Raw genomic sequence first — 20371 nt, 5'->3', positions numbered from 1 at the left:
CAGCTTTTTCAAAGAGTTGGAGCATCTGGTTTTTAAAAGAAGCCTACTCTCCTCTCGGGGCACCTAAAGTGCAACCTGACCACCAATCGCGCCAAAGAATTCAAGAGAGGCCGCCTAAGTGCCAATTTCTCTGACCATTTCCTTCGGGTTCATTTGTTGCCAGGAACCACACTGCTCGATGTGGTGTTCCTTCCCAAGACACCACACACAAATACTGTGCGGGTCCGTGATGGACATCTTCAAGCTGATGTCCTGACAGCACTTGAAACCTGAGGCTTTAGGGCCCGATATATCCGCGTCAATTGAAAAGAAATGTTCTCTTTGAAGAGAATCATGTTCTGAAACTGAGGTATGGGGGCGTAAAGATGGAAAATATGTACTGCCGACTTCACTTCTGAGACGAGTGGCACATCTGAGTCATGATGGAGCCGACAGTCGATGCCTAGCCACACTATGTCCCCTGTCAAAAAGGTGTGAGCAGCTGAACCTGGAAGGGATATCTGTCAGATGTGGAATCTGCAGGAGAAGGCAATCCATTGAAATATTCTTTCTGATGGACGTTCCTCTCACGGATTCCACATCTATGATATCTCCCAGCGCATATGCTCTTCTGAAAATGTTCTGCCACCATAGGGTGCATAGTAGAACCGTCCGACCCCTATGAGCGCCCCACGCTGGACATGACATCGGGGACAGTAAATATAGAGGCGTCATGCCACGTGGCCTCAGTTCCACCCTTTTTCTCTTGCACTCTGATTGCAGCATGCTAAGGGACCAGAGAACCAAGGTGTACTAGCTAACCGAAGAGGAGCAGGTAGGGAGGGCGATGAGGAACCCGTTGGAGGAAAGCCCATCAGAAAGAACATTACCAAGAGGCAAATAATTTGATCTTATAAAAGACTCCTTCCTCTCACGGATTCCTCATCTATGATAGACTCCCAAAGTAGTACAATGACCTAGAGGAGAGAGGGAGGACACCACCTAAACCAGAAAACTCTGAAGAACAGCTCTGCTGAAACGAGCAGCCTGACTAGACATAGAATCCAAGCAGTAACGCTTAGCAAACATGTGCAAAGGCGGCCACATAGCTGCGCAGCAAATACCCAGAAAAGGTCTTGCGCGATGCAGACCCGACGTGGCGGCAAACCCTCTGGTGGAGTTAGCTCGAGACCCTTTGCCGGCCGATCATAACATTCCTAGATGCAAATAGTGATCCATCAAGACAAGGTCTGTTGTAGTGAAAGCTCTGCCAAGGCACCCACGTAACCAATGAACAGGTGGTCATCAGTTCTGTTCTCCCTTGTCTGAGAGACGTAGCACTTGAGGGCCTGCACCAAATCCAGCCAAGGGAAGCGCTCCTCGGCCTTGGAAGGATGAGGCGGAGGAAAAAAGACAGACAGATGGATGTTTTAAAAGGGATGCTAATCTGAGACCACCTTCTGAAGGAAGGAGGGTCTAACTCTCAATGTCGTCTTTTCCTTGGAGAAAACGAAGTAAAGATTATTAAAAGACAACATCTGGAGCTCTCTCACCCAACTAGCGGAAGGGATGGCAACCAGCAAAATCACCTAAAGGGTGAGCATTCTTAATGAACAAGAATGAAGGGGCTCAAACGGAGCATGCACTAAAGAAATAGACACTACATTTAAATCCCAAGCCTGAACAACAGCTGTCATTTTATTTATTTGTATTTATTTATTATATTTGTAGAGCACATGAAAACCTGAGGGCGTCAAGGTGCTGTGAGCATAGAGGGATGGTTACAGATACGTACAAGTCAGGTATGCACATGAGGTTCCAAGTCAATTCAGTTCAGTTTAACAAAAATGTTTTGAGTTTTTTTCTTTAGATAGTCAGAGATTTCTCCATTCTGAAGTGGTGTGGGAGGAAGTTCCAAAGTGTGGTGGCTTGGGCAGGAAGCTGGATCCTCCGGCTCTGGTTTTTCTGAACTTGGGTGTGTGCAGGTCAGCATAGGCAGTTCTGGTGGGTCTGGAAGAAGTAGGTTTGGTGATACGCTCTGAGAGGTATTGGGGAGCAGTGTTATTGATGCAACAGTGGGTCAAAGTAAGAATTGTGAAGGAGATGCAGTCCTACACTGCCAGCCAGTGGGCGTCTCTTCTAGCTTGGGAGATGTGGTCTGATTGTTTTAGGCCCTAGGCGGAGGGCATTATTTTTTAACAGTTTGTAGTTTTTTCAGGTTACATTTGGAGGTGCCGGCAAGGAGAGAGTTGCAATAATCCAACTTGGAGCAGACGGTAGTGTCATGCACCCGGGTGGCTGGCGCTTGTGGTGTTGATGGAGGCCTCAGCTCCATTAGTTTGCCATCACGCTGTCTGCCGTTCTCACGGCACGCTCTAGTTGTTCTCAATATGCTCACTGCCAGGAGGTTCTTAACCCAGTCCCTCCTGGCAGCTGGCGCATTACAACCCGGTTGGTTTGTTTCCGCTTTGGGGTTCCACACTATTTTTCTCTGCTGTGGCACTCAGCCGCCCGCTTTTGTCCTCTGCCTTTTTGGCTCGCTGGTTTCTCCTTATCTCCCTTGCGGCAGACGCTCTCCCTGCCAGCTACGCTGTTCCCCCTCTCTACCGCGGTAGACTCTCTTCCAACCCGCGGCGCTGTTTTCCCTCTCTCCGACACCAGGTTCTCTCCCTGACTGCGGCTCAGCTTTCCCCGCTCGCGGCTGGCCTCTTACTCTGTTCGCAGCGTTGTTCTTTCTCTTGCATGCCTTTCTGGCGCATTCACTGCCTGGGCTCTCACCCAGTTTATCCTTACGCTCTTGTTCTTTGGGTCTCAGGGTTTCTTTTCCTCCGAAACGCTGCGTTTCCAACTCCCTGTCTCACGGCCAACTTTGGTTTACGGAGGGTCCTCTCTGCGCTCACCAGAGATACTTATTGCAAGGTGGTATTCCTTACACCTCTTTACCCCTGCCAGACCTGGATTCTGACTTACCTCAAGGGACCTCCATTGCGTGGACTTCACTACAATCATCACTGGACCTCATTCCGTTACTCATCACTTTCCACAGTCAGGGTTTCCCCTTATTTCAGCAATCCCGGAAAGCGAGGTCACTGGCCTGCTCTTACCTGAGCGCCCATTGTGGCTTCCTCTCGTGGTAGACCATACCTACATCAAAAAAAGGACTACAGGATCAGAAGGAGGAAGAAGTCGGCAACACCAAGCCCCAGTTCTTCAGGACAGGAGAAGGAAGAAACATTCAAAACTGATACTGAAACCTCTGAAATTTACTGTTAGCTTGGACGATTTTGATGCAATTGTCGGTGAAGAGGTACAGGTGCCAGCCGTTGATGAGTTTAGCAGTATATCCTGATGAGGAAGCGATAGAGTTCACATGCTTAGAAAGTGGAGTCCAAGCGGACGCCCAGGATTTTGACTACTGTGGAGACTGTATCGGTGTAGTTGATATTTTAGGTACAGGAGGGCAGATTCAGTGCCATGACCAGTGTGGAAACCGGATTGGTGGAGGGTGAGGAGGTGGTGGTGGTGGTGGTGGTGGTTTTCTAGGTGATATTGGACCTGGATATAGGTGGCCTGGTCTATTATTTTCAAGAGGAATAGGGCGGAGGCGAAAGGCCTGTAGTTAGCGGGGATAGCAGGGTCCAGGGAAGGTTTCCTCAGGAGGGGGGTGATCCAGGCTTCTTTGATAGAGGATGGGATGGAGCAGGAGTCGAATGATGCATTGATGATGGTGGTGATGAGAGGGATCAGGGGCTCGGAGCATTCTTTGTTGAGGGGAGCTGGGCAGATGTCAGCTCTGCATATGGAGGGCTTGAGGCTGTTGAGGAGCGAGGCAACCTCTTGGGTAGTGACGTGGCTGAATTTGAAGAGGGGGTGCTGCACAGGTCTATGGGTGAGGATGGAGAAGCAACTGAGGTGGGGGGGGGGGGGTTGAGGGAGGTGCATTTGTGTTGGATTTTGGTTTGAAGGCAGATTTTGTCCAGGAGAACTTGCTGCATGCGTTTGCACCAGGCATCATCTTTGGAGACAGTGGAGGCGGAGGGCAGAGGACGCCAGCTCTCCGAGGATTCGGAAGAGTTCACAGTACTCGGATTTTGCATTAGCAATTCTGGAGGAGTATGCAGATGCTTTGGCTAGGGGGATAGCATTTTTATAGGCATTGGCATTGGAAGAAAATCTGGTCTTGTTCTCAGTGGTGGGGCATGTGTGCCAGGCACGTTCGCTGGTCCACTTTTTGGAGCGGGGGCGTGGAGCTAAGGGATGAACCAGGTGCTGGTAGGAGAGGAGGGCTTCGGAGAATGTTTCTTTAAGGGTGCAAGGGTGTCCACAGCCATGATAAGGGTAGTGTTGTACAGGGTGACAAGGTGGAAAATGTCATTGCCAGCGGTGGTGGTGGGGGAAGGGTTGAGGAGGGGTAGGATGCGGTCACTGGTGAAGTTGCTGGTGCAGCTGGAATGAATGGGTGAAGGCTGGGGGGATAGGGCATGGGGCAGGTTGGCAGGTGGGGATGGAGAAGAGAATGAGGTGGTGGTCTGTCCAGGCACATAGGGTTTTGGAGATGATAGAGGAATGGCAGTTATGGCCGAACAACCAGTCCAGGGTGCGACCCAGGTGTTGTGTGGGATTGAGGATTGTTTGAGAGAAGTTGAAGGAGTCCAGAGTGGAGGAGAGGGATGTTACCTCTATCCACTATGGGGACGGTGGGTGTGGGTGGAGAGGTGTAAAGTGCAGTCAGGAAGCAAGCACGTGCAGAGAGCAATTTGGCATCGTGGGTGGTGATTAGAAGGGGAGAGGAGAGATGGGTAGGGTGGTTGAGAGGGAGCCGGAAAGGGGTGGTGGTGGATGAAGGAAGCGCAGTATAGGCGGATAAAGAGTAGCGAGCCAGCGCATAGGGGCTTACCCTCGGCCTTAGGCAGATAGTAGGCAGGTGGGAGCACCTGGGCTGGCCAGGGGCCTGCAGTAGTTAGGCTGGATAGGGTGGGCATTGAGGCAGGCTGGAGGAAGGCCACTGTAGTCGTAAAGAGTAAGGATACGCTGTGTACCTTTGGCACCAAACACCTGTGACAGAGGGTTTGGTAGGCCGGTTTTAAAGGCAGGAAAGGTGTCGAGGCGTAGGGTGCATTGTGTAGTCGTAGCAAGCGTCGATTGGGCTGCGTAACCTGCGTACCTGTGGCGCACAACACTGCATGGGGGAAATATATTGGGAATACCACTGATGAATTGAATGAACGTGGAGATTATGAAAAATCAGCCTTGCTTTGGGGTCCTCTTGAACACTGAAATGGGCGCAACATAACCATTCACAGTACCAATCTGCAGAAAATCCAAGGTAGAAAAAGTGGAGCAAGTAAAATGATCCAGGTTCCACACCCTGCAGCAACCTGAAAACTAGGGCATACATGGATTTGGCGGTGGGTCTTCCAGCAGAGAGGAGCACACCCAGAAAGTCCTCCGAAAAATCCCACTTCTTACACCTTAGCCTTTCAGCAGCCAGGCATGAAGGTTCAGGCTGCAGAGGTTCGGGTGCAGGACCCTCCCCTCTGAGTGGGAGAGGAGGTTTGTCCTCTCCGGTAGATACTAGGAAGGGCAGATGGCCATGTCTAGCAACTCTGAGTACCACATTTTTTGGGCCGAGTCCGGAGCGATACTGATTAGGAAATTCTCTGGAGCAGACCCCCCCTGCACTTTATGTTCACACTGGAAGCGCTTGCCCACTTGAGGAGCACCTCAGTTGGAGAAAATCTCCAGAACTTCCTGGCAGAGCTCTCACTCATGGCAAGTTGATGATTGTCTGTTCTGTGTATCCACTAGCACATTATCATTGCCGGGCAAGTGGGCCACAGTCAGAGAACAGGTGGTTCTCCAGAGCCCAGAACCACAACCACATTGCTTCTCTGCTACAGTATTATCTTTAAGGATGAATACCGTCTTGCCCTCAACAAAGAGCAGGGAAGCGATGAGGGACAGCCTGATCGCTCTAGGCTCTAGCAGATTGATCTGCTCCCGGCACTCTGATGGGGAGCACAGTCCGCTGACTGTAAGGACTTGGCGGTGACAACCCCAGCCTTTCAGGCATGTATCTGTGGCTAGAGTAAATTATGGCCAAGGTTGACAAAAGAGCGATCCCTTTAGAAGGTGGTCCTGAGCGGCCCCCCATTGCAGGTCTCCAGACACTCTCTGAGACCAGTAGAAGGTCTGATGTTCATCCTTGAAACTGTGACCACTGTGAGCCCAGAAGCCATTGTAGCGACCTCATGTGGAGCTGTCCACTGGCCGCACCAAGATGCAGGAGGCCATAAGGCCCACCAAGCACAGAAAAGCCAAGGCTGATACTGTTATCTGTGGTTGGAAAACACAGGCAATCTTTCTAAATCTGGTAAGTGGGCTCGGACGAGCCAGTCGTCCATGTAGGCAAAGACATTAATGCCTTCCATCCAGAGGCGAGACACCAATATTGGTCCAGAAGAGTGCACAGATGTCTGGAAGTGGAATCCAGGTATGCGCTGAGACCGCGGGTGAGGGTTCACAAAGTAACCGGAGGACCGGGTTTCAGACAAGGTGGTTTGTAACTGTAGTAGAAGTATGGTAATATGCAACAGTACCTGTAGCAGACGAGAGGAGTCCGTGAACACAGACGATGATCTGTAACGCGTGCGGCAAACCAGGATTGAAGGCGGCAGGCAATAGGCAGTCTGTTAAAGCAGGCAAGGATCTGTAATGGGCGAGGCGACCAGGATTTGAACAGCAGGCAAAGGAAGTCAGAGGAAACAGGCCAGGGTTCGTCAGAAAATAATAAGGAATCCAGGACACAAAATGCTCCCAGAAAGCACGTCAGTCAGAAGCAGCATGTGCTGGGACAGAACGCCTCTTATGCATACACTGTAGGTGGTGCCTCCTACGCTGAACAGTTGATGTACTCACGTGACTGGCCAGAGCTGCGCAGAGCGGTTTCCTTGTATTACAGTTCGCAGAGCAGAGAGTGGCTGATGCCCGTCTCCAAGGCAACAGCCAACGCCAGTAGAATGGGGCAGCAAGGCATTGTCTGCCCAAAGAAACGGGCGCAGATGACTGTTGGGGCTGGGAACGGGAGCGGGATCCCGAAATCCTAACATTCCTGACCATTCTATTTGGAATGCATCTCTCCTACAGAGTTCTTCCCCCAACCTTCCCACAAGGCGAATCTGTAACATTTGGAGTTGCTGGTAGTAGCGTGTACAGGTCAATTTATAGAATGCCCTAGAGGAAGAATTTTATAGAATCTGCTCAGCCTGTCTGCTTCTATACTGCCTTGTCCTGAGAGATGTGCTGCTCTGACCCAAACCCTTGTTCTATCTCCCAGTTCCAGATCTGAATCACTAATAAGCACAGGATCAGGGATCTGGTGTCTCCCGGCTTGTTGGAAGTAAAATATAGTTGTCATACTAGAACCAGAACCACTGAATTCTGAACTAGATGAAGGAATCACTTCAGTGCTAGTAGTATGGTCTTCAGATTTAGCTAATTTCTCCTTTTTCCTGTCCTGCAGTGATCAACAAGTCAAGTTCGACATGTGCCGGGGTGACCGGGGCAGCGAAGAACGGGGCGATGTGAATTTAAAATGTGAAAAAATATATGCATTTACTCTGTCGAAGAGGAAGGGTACAGGAAAAATACACTGACACAGTGCTAGGCATCCGTTCCTGTGAAAGCAGAGAAAGAAACTGAGGTGTAGTGTCAAGAGGCAGGGTTAGTGTGCAATGACATCCACTGCCGCTCCTCTGCATGCCCAAATTGAATTTTAAAGGGAAGTGCATATTTTGCAATGCAAAAGGCTTGGGTCCCATCCCCTTACAGGTATGTCCCATACAGTTGGAGGAAAGGGGATGGGACACAGGAGTAATTGAGGTTTGTTTTCCTTTAGTGGCTAATCACAAATTACAGATAGTTGTCCCTCATGCCTAACGTATCATCTCCTGAATCAGAAGCCTTCAACACTCCAGCAGAACTAGCACCAATCCTCCGGGTAGCCAACCAGTGCTGTAGATCCATGTGCTCTGCAAATATTCAGGAAACTTGCACCTCTCACCTGCTCCAACTCCTCCACCACCTTAAGCCTCTCCCTTACAAGTTGGTATTTCACAAACTACTTTAAAGTAGCTACCATACTTCCCATGCTACACAAGCCCGCTGTTGCCTCCAACAACCCTGCTAACTACTCACTTATCTGCCTTAACCACGCTACTTGCAAGGTTCTGGAACACTTATTATTCAAACTAGATCACCACCTATCTGGGGGGTCATGAACTCTGCAAACCCCTTATTTCTGGGTTCTACAGCATAAACGCTTAGGAAACAGTCAAGGCGCTTTCCAATGTTTTCTCTAATGCACCTCACTCAAAACCTACCTCAATTCTTTTTTTGTCAATTTATTTACAATACAAACAAGAAAACACCAACGCAAAATACAATTACATTATATACAAAATCACAGAAAACAGTAAAAAATAGCAAAATTCAGGATCCAAACCCGCCCAACCCCCAGTTCACATCTCGTTACCTACAAGATAATTTCAACACAGTTCCAAAAAAGATCCCCAAATCCTGTGAAACAAACCCATTTTGCCTTGTTTTCTACACAGTCGTTCCTCCAAAGCAGCCAAATTCCCCATTTCAGTCAGCCACAGCTCTTTGTCTAATGTAGCAATCGACTTCCAATTTCTCAGAATAATCTTTTTACCCATTGCCGCTCCTCTGAAGAACCATTTTTTCTGCCACTGAGTAAGATCTTCCAAAATGGAATCATTCCCTAGAATTAACGTCTCAAAATTAAAATCAATATTCACATCTCACAAATTCCACCGATATCATTCCAAAGCCCACGGACCTTCACACAGTCCCTCAATTCTTATACGTGATCGCTCTGTTGGCTTTTTCACTGTCGTTCACCCACCTCTTACTCCGATTCCTTGCAGTCCTTGGAAGATAGAATTATGCCTGTGGCTTGCACACCTGCTATGCATTTGAATACTCCTTCTCCATTTCATGGAACTTAAACACATTGAATCGTGCCCCTCTACCTGTCGGAGTCCCACAACGCAGGGTGCTCAGAAAAGTGCTCTTTACTGAAAACTCACCTCTTCCTTTAGCTTTGTCTACCACCATTGTGCTGATGATACTCATATTTTCTTCTGCTTTCTCTTCCTTAACTCAGAACTATTTGCAAAGTTTCTGCCCGTCTCTCTGCAATGCGTCACTAGACAGCACGTTGATGTCAACTACTGAACTCCTCAAAGAAAAATATTATCTGCATGCCAGCATCTAATGCTCCCTAAACAAAGTTGTATACTTTACAACTCTCTATGACCTCCCCTGTTCCTCCAGAACCTCTTCCTGCCATTTTCACGCTGGCTTGCTCCAAATTCACGATCGACCCTCTTCAAAATAATTCTCTTAAATACCAAATCTCCTAATGGACAATATCCTCCTATCTGGCAACCTCTATTTCACCATACTCTCCAGCCTTCGACTTTATGCTCTATTTAATCTTATTGTTGCCTTAACCACCATGCTCTGCCTCACGCTTCCAGTCCTCCACACTCCTTTGGTCATTACCAATGAAACTCCCCCAAAAGGTAATATCAAGAACATTACCACCATTCTAAATTTCAAGTCTACCCATAAACAGAAATCTCCATTATAGATATACCTTCACTGACCCATCTCATTATCCCTCCCCCTAACCTGCTACCACCGTCATCTTTCTACTTTCCAACAGTAAATAATTGTACATGATCGTAAATCAATCACTAATATCAACCTGTCAGTCAACTAACATATATCTTTTAAGTAACTGTACTGTGCGTATACAAGCAGCCTGTCTTTACGTTTCCACACCCTCTACTCGAACAAGTTATTGTCTCATCAAAATTACCATACCCTTGTACAGCACCTGGAAACAGAATTGCTGAGCTTACTGTTGTTCCTTTTTCCATCCATAATATGGTGTTTTATTTCGTAGCACTGTTACCAACCGCAATGACATAGTAAAAAAACAAATCAACAACTAAAGAATGAACATGCATTCTCACTTAGACATTTATTTTACCTGAGAGCTCAGCTGTGGGAAGAGGCGGGTAGTCAGATCCCCAGCATCCAATGCCTCAGAAACCTCTTTCGTCCAGAACGTCTGGCATCCAGCTATTGTAACTTGGCCAGGCCAGTTTAGGACCCATTCTGTTCGTGGAGTCTGAAAATCAAAGCCATGCAATTGTGAGACATGTGTCAACAAAGAGTACGAGCCAAATGAGGCCCTTTCAAAGTAGAAGAGCCTATCCATGCTTATCCTTGCATTTGCAATGGCTACCAATTAGCCTGTGATACTTTACAAAAAATGAGTGGGAAAATAAGCACGTAAGAAAATGGCCCTCAAAGTTCCATACATATATAAAATGTAAAAACAAGAATGGATACTGAGCTGAAAGATGACTGGCACACTCAAAAATGTGTTGATGCATGCAAAATGTAAAATATCTTTTATCAGTAGGAAGGCCACATCTTGCAACCACTATTAAAAAAGGAAGACAACAAATTAAAGCAGAACAGTCTTTGGAGTTCGGGTAAATGGGATTCGATCAAATATTTCTGCAGTTTTGATATAGGAAGAGCGTGAGTAGTCTTTTCAGTTGAAGTCTTCTTGTCAGCAGCATAACAGATGTTACAACACCAATGCCATTTCTTAGCTTTACTTTTCTTTTAACACCAGTCCCTTCCAATTTTGACAAAACATTATTTACACAAATGGGCAAATCCCAGTATGGATGTAGGTGACTCATTACTAAGTATGCTGCCCAAAATGCCCTACAGAGATTCATCATACATTAGGTACATACAAATAAATATATCTCTGAAGTTGTACCGCAGTAGATGGTGATATGAGGCCCAGTTCTAGACATGTGCGCTGTTTTGGAGATCATTGTGGAAGGCCTAATGTGGGACGCCAATGTTTACCTTCCTCTTATCTAACCGTACAAAAATAGCTTCGAAACTGGATTCTAAACCATGTTATTGCTGGAACAACATTAATCTGCCTGTAAACCTTCAGGAGCTCTTTACGAGAATAACCCCCCTTCCACTCCCATCTGTCTAGTAAAGGTTTTAATACATGCTAATTTAGAGACAACTGTCAATGTAATGTGTTCCTTTATAATTCTATGATGTTTGGGGCTACACAATTGAAGACCGAATATATACAATGTCTAACTTGTTCAAATGAGGTACCATCAATCCTCCATCTTTTCAATTGTTTTAAAGCTTTAGTACTAAAGCACATAATTACTATTGGAGTGCGAAGGTACCTGGAAAACCCGACTGTTACTTCTCAGAGGTTTTGTGGCCAAGGAGGAAAGTCTTTTGTCTGAGTTTTTTTGGGAGACAATGATTGCTGGCCAAGAGGTTATGTTGACAGCAGTCATTATACAAGTACTTAAAATAAGTGCTATTATAACGTAAGGAACATTTTGAAATGATTTGGCTGTCATTCCTTCCTCCTTTTTATGGCGATACCCTTGGTTTGCTTGTTATTGGTTTGCTTGTTATTTCCTCTGGTTATTTATGTAATTTTATCATTTAAGATTGTTGTGATTTTGTAAAGGTTGTTTCTATAAAGCCAAAACAAATAAATAATTAAAAAAAATATGGTCTTCTCATAATTCATTTTAGTAGTGTTTTAAATATTTAGAAAATGTGCCATAATTAGCCTGACAAATCTCATTAGCGTGACAAAATGTAACCGTCGTATCAGTATAGTGATTGTTCTTTGGGGATATATTTGATTCCTTACTTGTGCTGCACAGAGAGTGGTTAACTGTATAAGTGTGCAAAGGGGTACCACGCAATGGGGCACATTTTAAGTGGGATTGTTTGAAAGTCCTCTCTTTCTGCTTTGAATCACTGTTCACATATTGATCAGAACCTTTATTACCCCCTGTCAAGTTGTTGTTGACTGGGGCAACAGTTTTGGGATGTTGATTAGTTGGGCCATCATTACTTGAACCCTTTGGTGTTTGTTCATTGTCAAGCCTTCTAACAAGCTTTTCGATTTCAATAATTAAGGTATTTGCTCCCCTAATGTGAGTCATAATGGCAGAGGATCTCTTTGCTGCTGTTAGGACCGTTTTTCTGAAGTCCAACTAAGGGCTTAGTAAAACCATTCCCCTGAGGCAGTACAAGACTCCACTCTTAGTATAAGGCTGTGCCACCTGAGTTCCGGGTAGTGTAGACCGAGCTGCCAGGCTTATCTTAGGAGGGAGAGAGGGCAGTAGACTCAGTACAAGTGAAATTGTAATACAAATGATCCAAAGAAACACTGAAACACTAGGAATTGTAAAAATAAAGGATTAATTTAAATACAGGTAGGCCCAGGTAAATCTAGGGGTAAGTAAGTACTAAAATACTATAAGAAATCACAGTATGAAAACACAACACTATACTTGAAATTCACAGACCCAAGTATAGACCTTATTTGGAACACCTAACAGTAGTTCTAGGGAAGTCAAAACCTTGTTATACACGTTTAGTATAGGTCAAGCTTATTCTTGGAGAGTAAAAGACCAATGGTTACTTTCAGAGTACATTCCGTAATACAGGGGCAGTAGGCCCTTCCAGTTGTACAGTGACTCTTGGAACAAATCACAAACAGTCAACTGGACAATATACTTTTGGTGAATAGTGAAACACTTATCCTAGGTGCAGTAAAAACCTATAACTACTTTTGTGATAACACACAGTTATGCTAGGTGAGTAAAACCCGAGGATGTAATATAATTACAGATGCTTTTGAAATCAGGGAACCACAGATTGAGGTAAGCAATAACTCTGGGAACTTATTTTGGATGGCACACAGCTAACACAAGGTAAGTAAAACCCACATACTTTAACTTCACAATGAAGGGGAAAGTAAAACTCAATGTCACACTTTACTGAACAGTTATTCTAGGTCGGCAACAACCTAATGCAGACTTATTAAGGACAGGCTAGCAGCAAGTCAGGGGAAGCAAGACTCAGTTGGGGGACGCTCATACAGTTACCCTAACAGGACTAACCTGGTGAAACCAACACATTACATTTGTAAAGAGGCACAACCTAATCACAAGAGAGTAAAATACCTTCACATCTACCTTCTTTTAGACTTGCAAAACAGTGGCTAAGGAAGAAAAGATGTCGACCATACTTTTAAGAATAGTGCATCACACATTCAAGATCAGCAAGAACATTTGTAACTGTTCACTCTTAGAATTACAGTTACCAACAAACTCTTTACAAGTAAGTAGAACACCTGATTTCTTTTCTAGGCAGAAGACTCAATCCCTTCAAAGTATTTTCCTTATTCTTGGAGCACGAGTGTTCTCAGTGGCAGAAGGGGGAGGTGGGTCACTAGGACTAGTGACCAACAGACAGTGTTCGAATAAGTTCTTTAGTAGTAGCAAAAGTCAGAGTTCCTTAGGAAAACTGAGCAAACAGGTGAGTACTTTACTTTTAGAGTTAGAAGAGGGTCCAGGAGCTTCACAGAAGACACCCCAGCAGGATTCTAGCAGTGGGACTGGGTGCACTGGACGAGGGACCTCCTAATCACAGAAAACACCCCAGGACTACACAGAAATCCCAACAGGCTTAAGATAAGTATATACCGAAGCCAACACAGTACCTCAGCAATGAAGAAGAGATTGCAGCAGGAGATCTTCAGGGACTGCAGCCAAATACCCGGTCAGCGGATTCCTTGTCCTGAAGACTGAACACAAGACCTCAGAAGGGACTTTGCAGCAGGGATCGATGAAGAAGGCTCTAGGCAAGATTTCCCTCAAGGCTGAATGCGGTTCTGCGGATTTGGCGCCTTTTCAAGGAGCACAGAATAAGACAGAAAATCGTGGTTGAATTCTCGTCGTTTAAAAAGGTCCAGCACTCTTGTGAGGGTACTTTTCAGACTTGATTCGTGTCTCTGGAGATACACCAAGATGCCCACGAAGTTTTAGCGAGATTCCGAATTCGGAAGACCGTGCACCGCACAGTGGCTGGAGGTCCCAGTGTATTGGGGTATTGCAAGAACGCAAGGCCGCAGCAACCTGTGGGATGGCTCAAAATGCAGGTCTTCTTGAGTCTAGTAGGTCTCACCAGGCTCTGGGTTCGGGTCATCGTTCTCAGAGTCCCCAGGTTGATTGGAAGGAAGGGCTACAGCGGGCTCGGATTACACAGCAGGCTCTCCGGTAGCTGAAAATCATCTCTGCCGCTTTTCCTTCGTCATCCTCTTCGGTTTTATGTTCCAGTGGGCGACATGACTTCAGCTTCCAGGTTTCCAGTATTTACCAGAAACTGCAGCACAACCTCTGCATTCTCTCCCCACATTTTACTAGAAAGGGGCATCTGGTTGTCCAATCAGGACAGCCAGCCCCCCACTGGGATTTGTCCCAGTTGAAGCAAAGCATAAGACAAAGGATGGGGAAGTTTTGGACTCCTCCCACACTTCCTGTGTTTACAGACTGACTGGAGCCTGGGTGGGCTGTCCAGGGGACTCCTAACAAAGACAAAAATCACACAAAGGAATTTACCACCCTGGATGTCAGGGGAAGGAACAAGAAACGACAAACACTAAAATGGCAGAAAAAGAAGACAACGGCCATTTTGGTAAAATGAGCACCCTTAGGTGCCTTTTACTGCAGCTGTGATCACAGCCCGCGGTAAAGGTGTACCAAATTAGTAAAAGGTATCACTGCCACCAGCCATTAAAGGTACACTTGTCACTGTAACAGAATTGTTACAGTTTTAATGTGAAAGGGGATACATTGTATCTCCCCAGCACTCCACATAAGGTGGGGTGTGCTGGTTTCACAGAATAAAAGGGATCCAAAGATCATTTCTACCCTTGGGAACTGTAGTTCACTCAAGGTTAGCACATGAAAGTTAAATGGGGAGCCCCTAGGGCAACCCAGAAACAACAGGCACTTATTGCCAATAAGTTGTTAAACATGATAACTTTAAAAAGACACTATGGAGAGTCTTAAAAATGACCCCCATAAAAAGAGTTAAAGATTAGGTTTAGTGTGGAAAAAGGTTCCCACTCACTGAGGTATTAATGAAAAATATCCCACTAGAAAAGCAAAAAAGATCTGGAGTTGAACCAGGAAAGGAAGATTTGGCAGCTCTGTGGAAATCTTACCTAACAGCTGCTAATTATAGTTAAAGCTTGAAGAGGGCTTTCCTCTTTATAACCATTGTCTGTATCTAACGTTTGCATATAAGAGAGGAATAGATGAAGAATACTAAGGAGTCATAAATTGGCTGGTCCAGTAAAATTGCTTGTAATTCCGTGACTGGCAATTTTCCCAAACTGGCAAACTACTGTTTTGCTGGTGAGGGTCACTGATAGTGGAGGTAAATTAGGCCCCCACCGGCAAAAAACGACTAGTATTTCCAGCACTGCTATTACCAGTAGTCCCCTCCATGGGATGGGATTTACGGCCTTTTCCGCTGCCCATAATATCTTGACAATACCGGGATAACAGGTGGTGGAAACAGTAGGTCAGTTTGACAGTATTCCACCTGAATTACTGGTGGGATACCAGCAAACTTGTAATGACCACCTACAAATACCAAGTTTAAAATATGACTGGTGCCCCACAAACCTTGGGTACAGCTTGCATGAACTTTAGGTTTTCCACTACTGACACCTTGCTCTAGAGTCTAGAGAGAGTTTTCCAGTTAGCCTGTCTTGTCCACAATAAGGTGCCCAGCTGTTGGTGACTTTGGCAGTGCAGGTTTTGAAGTTGAAGCAAATGTGCTGGCTTGAACAGTGAATCGTGGTGGGGTGTGGCCCAATGTGAAGAGCGTCAGCACTAGCTCCGTCCTTTCTGGCTCCCAACCGCCGGCACACTTGGCTGCACAAGCTACGCCACAAGACCGCTAGTGAGTAGTGGAGAGGGCATGGCACAACATGAAGCACATCAGCTCGGACTCCTTCCTCCATGGCTCCCAACTGCCAGCATGCTTCGTCGTGTAGATATCTGAAAGCTGTAGTCTCTAACACCATACAGATTGAGTGATGAGTTGTAGCAAGGCTATTATTTAGTGGAGTATGATGCTGCAATACGGGCTATGAGTTAAATGAGTAACCTGGGACCCTACTTTCCGTTGGGCACTATAGCACATATCTACAAATGAATGATTATCAATTGCAGTAGTATCAGTTAGTTCACTTGCAGCGTTAAAATATACAGTAATCGTGCCTTGGCTACTGCCATTAAGTCGCTTCTGTGCTTCAACATTGCAGCGTTTGCCACTAGATCACTGACTGATAGCCTATCGAATGCTGGAGATGCAGTCATTAGCTTTGTACTAAATAGATCATACGGCCTAAGTGTTTATAAAAGTTAATCATTGATGATACAAGCCATAAATGGATCAATAGAAGTATCAATCCAGTGCAAGTGCAGCTAAGAATTAAGAATAAATCTTATTGCATCAGAAAAGTGCAAGACAACATAGATCTACTATCATATAATCACAAAGGAGGCAAGGTCACCAAAGACTACTGCAGACTACCCCAAAATTGGCACTGCACTTTGCGTGCATGCATTGGGGGTGGCTGGCAAACCTTTATGTTGTTCAAACAGGTGTGTGAGGTGTGTAAACCATGAAATCAGGGTGGAAGAATTCCCTAGTTAGCAGAGCTGTAGCTTCTTCCTGCCATTCCTGCCCACTGCACTCTTGTCAACTGGCAAGTTATTTTCGGATTTATATTTGGCTTTATAAAGAGGAAATAATTCCATAATGGCTTCTTCATTTGATAGTAGCACAACAAAGCCACTTTTAGAAACAGGATTTTAACATGCTCTCTTCTAGTTTTTAAATAATATGTGCAAGTCCCCAGCCTTACTCTTCAGACATGTAGTGGGGTGACCAACAACACCTGGCAGGCGAACGCGTCGAAGTATGAGGCATGGCGGGCGCCGCCCCTTAGTGGGGGTTGCCCAGCCAACCACCACCCCCCTCCTCCTCTGCAACGCGGGGGGGTGGGCGGGCAGCCCACGGCAGGGAGCCCGCCCCCGAAAGCGGGGAGGGAGACGGCACAAGATGAGGGGCGGGGCAGGAAACCGAGAGGGGGGAGGAAGCCCAAGCCCTATAAAGGGGTGGGACTTCATTCAAGGCAGTCACTTCCTTCGGTTCCTGCCCCCCTGCCCGTGAGCGTGGTGGCATTGAATTTTTCGTCGTTGCTTTTTCGTCTCGCTTCACAGGGCCGTGTTTACAGGCGATCAACGGGAGGCGACGGGTTTGGTCCTGGGGCCAGTTTGTGCGACACGAAGTCAGCACCGCTTTTGCACGCCCACTCCGGTAACTGAAGCAGCCTTTCGTCGTCGGTTTGGTGGGCACATAAGGTAATGCGGGACGCACGTTTCATCGCCATTACGGCATTTTGGGAATGTTCGGGACCTCGGAGGCGGCAATCGTTCCCGTAGGCGGCACATTGAGTGGGGGGGTAAGGGGGAAATGCTTCGTGTTCGTGGGGGAACGGCGCAAAGTAAGGGGGGATGGTGTGGGGGGCGGCGCGGTGCAGATGCGGAAGAGGGGCCGGAGCACCATCTCTCTGGGAGACGCGGGTTTGGCAGTTACCGGACAGTACAGCAGTCAACTGGGAAATGGCAAGGGGGCGAGAGTGCACGAAGGAAGCACGGGTCTTGCCGAGGGATGTCAGCTATTGCTAGGCGTAATTATTGTGGCGGGAGAGTGGGTCGCTTGCGTAGGATAGTCCAGGGGTACGCTGCCCCGCGCAACGTGGGTGAGAGGTTGGTTGATTAAGCATGGGGGCAACCAACTAGGGCAGCTGCGCAATGTGGGTTTATGGACGTTTGCCAAGTTATGGGGGCTAAAGTCGAGAGCCGCTGCGCTAAGTGGGGTGCAGGGATGTTTGATGATGCATGGGCGGTGAGGACAAGGGCCGCTGCGCCAGGTTGGGGCTACGGCTGTTTGTAATTGCATGAGCTACTAAGGCTATGGCCGGCGCGCCACGCAGGGGGTAGTGATGTATTTGATAAAGCACGGGTAGGAGGGACAATGGCCGCCGCGCCATGTTGGGGCTATTGCATTTTGATAATGAAAAAAAAAAAACATTTTACATAGGCAATGGCCGCCGCGCCACGTGGGGGGTGAGGACAATGGCCGCCGCGCCACGTTCTGGTTATTGCTGTTGACGATAGGCATGGGGGCTAAAGGCTCAGTTCTGTAAGGATGGGCTGCAGCGCCACGTGGATGCAGTGATGTTGTACGAAGCACGGGTTGGGAGGACAATGGCCGGCGCGCCAAGTCTGGCCGGTTGCTGTCGATATTGCATGTTCACTTAAGGCAATGGCCGCTGCGCCACGTGGGTGTAGGGATGTTCTTGGAAAAACACGGGTGGCGAGGACCATGGCCGCTGCGCCACATTGGGGCTACTGCTGTTAAATATTGCATGTTCCACATAGGGAATGGCCGCCGCGCCACGTTTGGGCCCATTGTTGTCGGAATTGCATATTTTCTTAAGGAAAGGGCCGTCGCGCCTCGGGGCGTAGTGATGTTTTGGGAGCGCCGGATTTCATAGGCAATGGCCGCCACGCCACATGGGCCCTAGTGAAATGTGGCACGGGTTGGAAAACATGGGCCGCCACGCCACGTGGGGGTGATTGATGAGAGGTGATGTAGGTGGGCTGAGGGCTCTAGTGGGCGCGCAGGGTCTGCGGTTTTCGTCCTCCCTATGAGGCATCGCGGCCGCCGGGCGCCTTTCATGCATCCAAGCCATACGATCTTGTAGGGGAGGGTGTGGAGAGATTTTGCTATGGATAGGGGGGGCCGTTAGTACAGGGGGCACGGTCGGTTCAAAGCTAGTGGGTCGGAGGTTTGTCATGGGAGGCGCGCGAATGCGGATAGGAGAGGCCATTGGAGGGTTGGTTAGAGTGGCCCCCAGCAGCAAGGAATACCAGTGCAGGGGCGGGGGGTCAGAGAGAAGGGATGGGTCGGAGGAGCGTTCCCTGCTAGAAAGTGCGGGTTACCAAAAAAAATAAAAAATAATGGGGGTTTGCAATTTTAGGATGCCGGTTACGTGTCCATGCTGGATACAGGATCACAACAAGGCGTCTGCACATAGAGCGCCTGCCCAAAGTCACAAGGTTGGGTGGGACAAGAATAGAGCGGTGGGGAGAGGGAATGCCACCAGGGGTGGGGCGGTGTGGGTTTGTTTGAGCAGTGTTCAGGACAGTGCGGAACAGAACCAGGCAGCTGGCATGGGTAGAAAATGGGAGAGAGGTGCATTTTGGGGCTGGTAGCTGGTAGCTATGCCATGGTATACTGGGGTTGTAGTGGACGTTAGGGAATGGCAGCAATCACGCACGTAGTAGGCTCACGTTAGGGACGGGACTTGGTACTGACAAGAGGTCGGCCATGAGAGGGGGGGCACGGAGAAGAAAGTCATGGAATGGAAGTGGGCCCACATGGGAAGGAGACAACGGTAAAGGAGTTCTAGAAATTAAGCCTTGCAAATGGTAGGGTGGTTGGGGAAGGGGGCTGTTCCACGGCGGGTTGCCCCCCTCTGCATCCCCCATGGTCCAGGACAAACTGCACAGGGGTGTGGGCAAGATTGGGGCAATGACGGCAAGGTGGGGGAGGCACGGTGAGGCAGGGCACCTGCCAGTTGGGGCGGGAACGATGTTGGGTATGGTGGCAGGGTAGGCTGTGTGGGGGTTCCGGGGAACTCCATGTGATCAATCATGTATGGGATATGGTAGGGCCATTTCAGCAAGGGTGCATGCATGTTCCCAAATATACAAGTGGTGGTCACTATTCATGTCAGTATATTCTTTGGCGTTAGGCATTATGCCACACGCTCAACGGCACCTGGGGCACAGAGAATTGGCCTTGAGGAAAAGACAGGTTAGGGGGACTGGAGAGACTGGTGTGACCTCGTTTTAGGGGGTTGGTTAGGGTTAAGGTTAGAGCCATGTACCTTATTTGTGAAACTAACCCCTGTTGGCACGTTTCATTAGTGTAGGAGGTACGGGGGGGGGACATAGAGGTGGCCCGAGGACATCAATTATGGAAAGGGTACGGGCGGACTTCGTTCTAGCTGATGGAAGGCGGGGGCACATCGCAAGATTTACCGTGGGGGACGGCAATAGGGGGGGGGGCGATGCGCCGTTTCAACTGTGTATGCCGTGGACTCAAAATTAGCATCATGTGAGTGACACACCCAATTTGTCTCTTATAGATCACCATGTCGGTTCACGCTAACACTGGTAACCCGGAGCTCGACGTCGCCGAACTTGTGTTACCGGAGGATGGGCATCCGGAGCAGGATGTCGCAGGAACATCGTCGACGTGGAGGGGCATGGATGCTCGATCC

At 47.8% G+C, this 20371-nt stretch overlaps 1 protein-coding gene across 1 annotated transcript in view; it reads right to left on the bottom strand.

Moving 5' to 3' along the window:
• The window catches only part of DNAH1 (dynein axonemal heavy chain 1), a 3604831-nt gene that overhangs the window by 2147382 nt on the left and 1437078 nt on the right, over window positions 1-20371 (bottom strand). Inside the window, exon 26 of the mRNA XM_069644003.1 lies at window positions 10061-10201. Coding sequence (XP_069500104.1) covers window positions 10061-10201 — 141 coding nt within the window. The remainder of the gene's footprint in view (window positions 1-10060; window positions 10202-20371) is intronic.

This window comes from Ambystoma mexicanum, chromosome 2p (genome assembly GCF_040938575.1).
Source record: "Ambystoma mexicanum isolate Mex_15411 chromosome 2p, UKY_AmexF1_1, whole genome shotgun sequence".
NCBI classification, from domain to species: domain Eukaryota; kingdom Metazoa; phylum Chordata; class Amphibia; order Caudata; family Ambystomatidae; genus Ambystoma; species Ambystoma mexicanum.
Note: the sequence above shows the minus strand (reverse complement) of the source record. Positions and strands in the feature narration are given on the sequence as shown.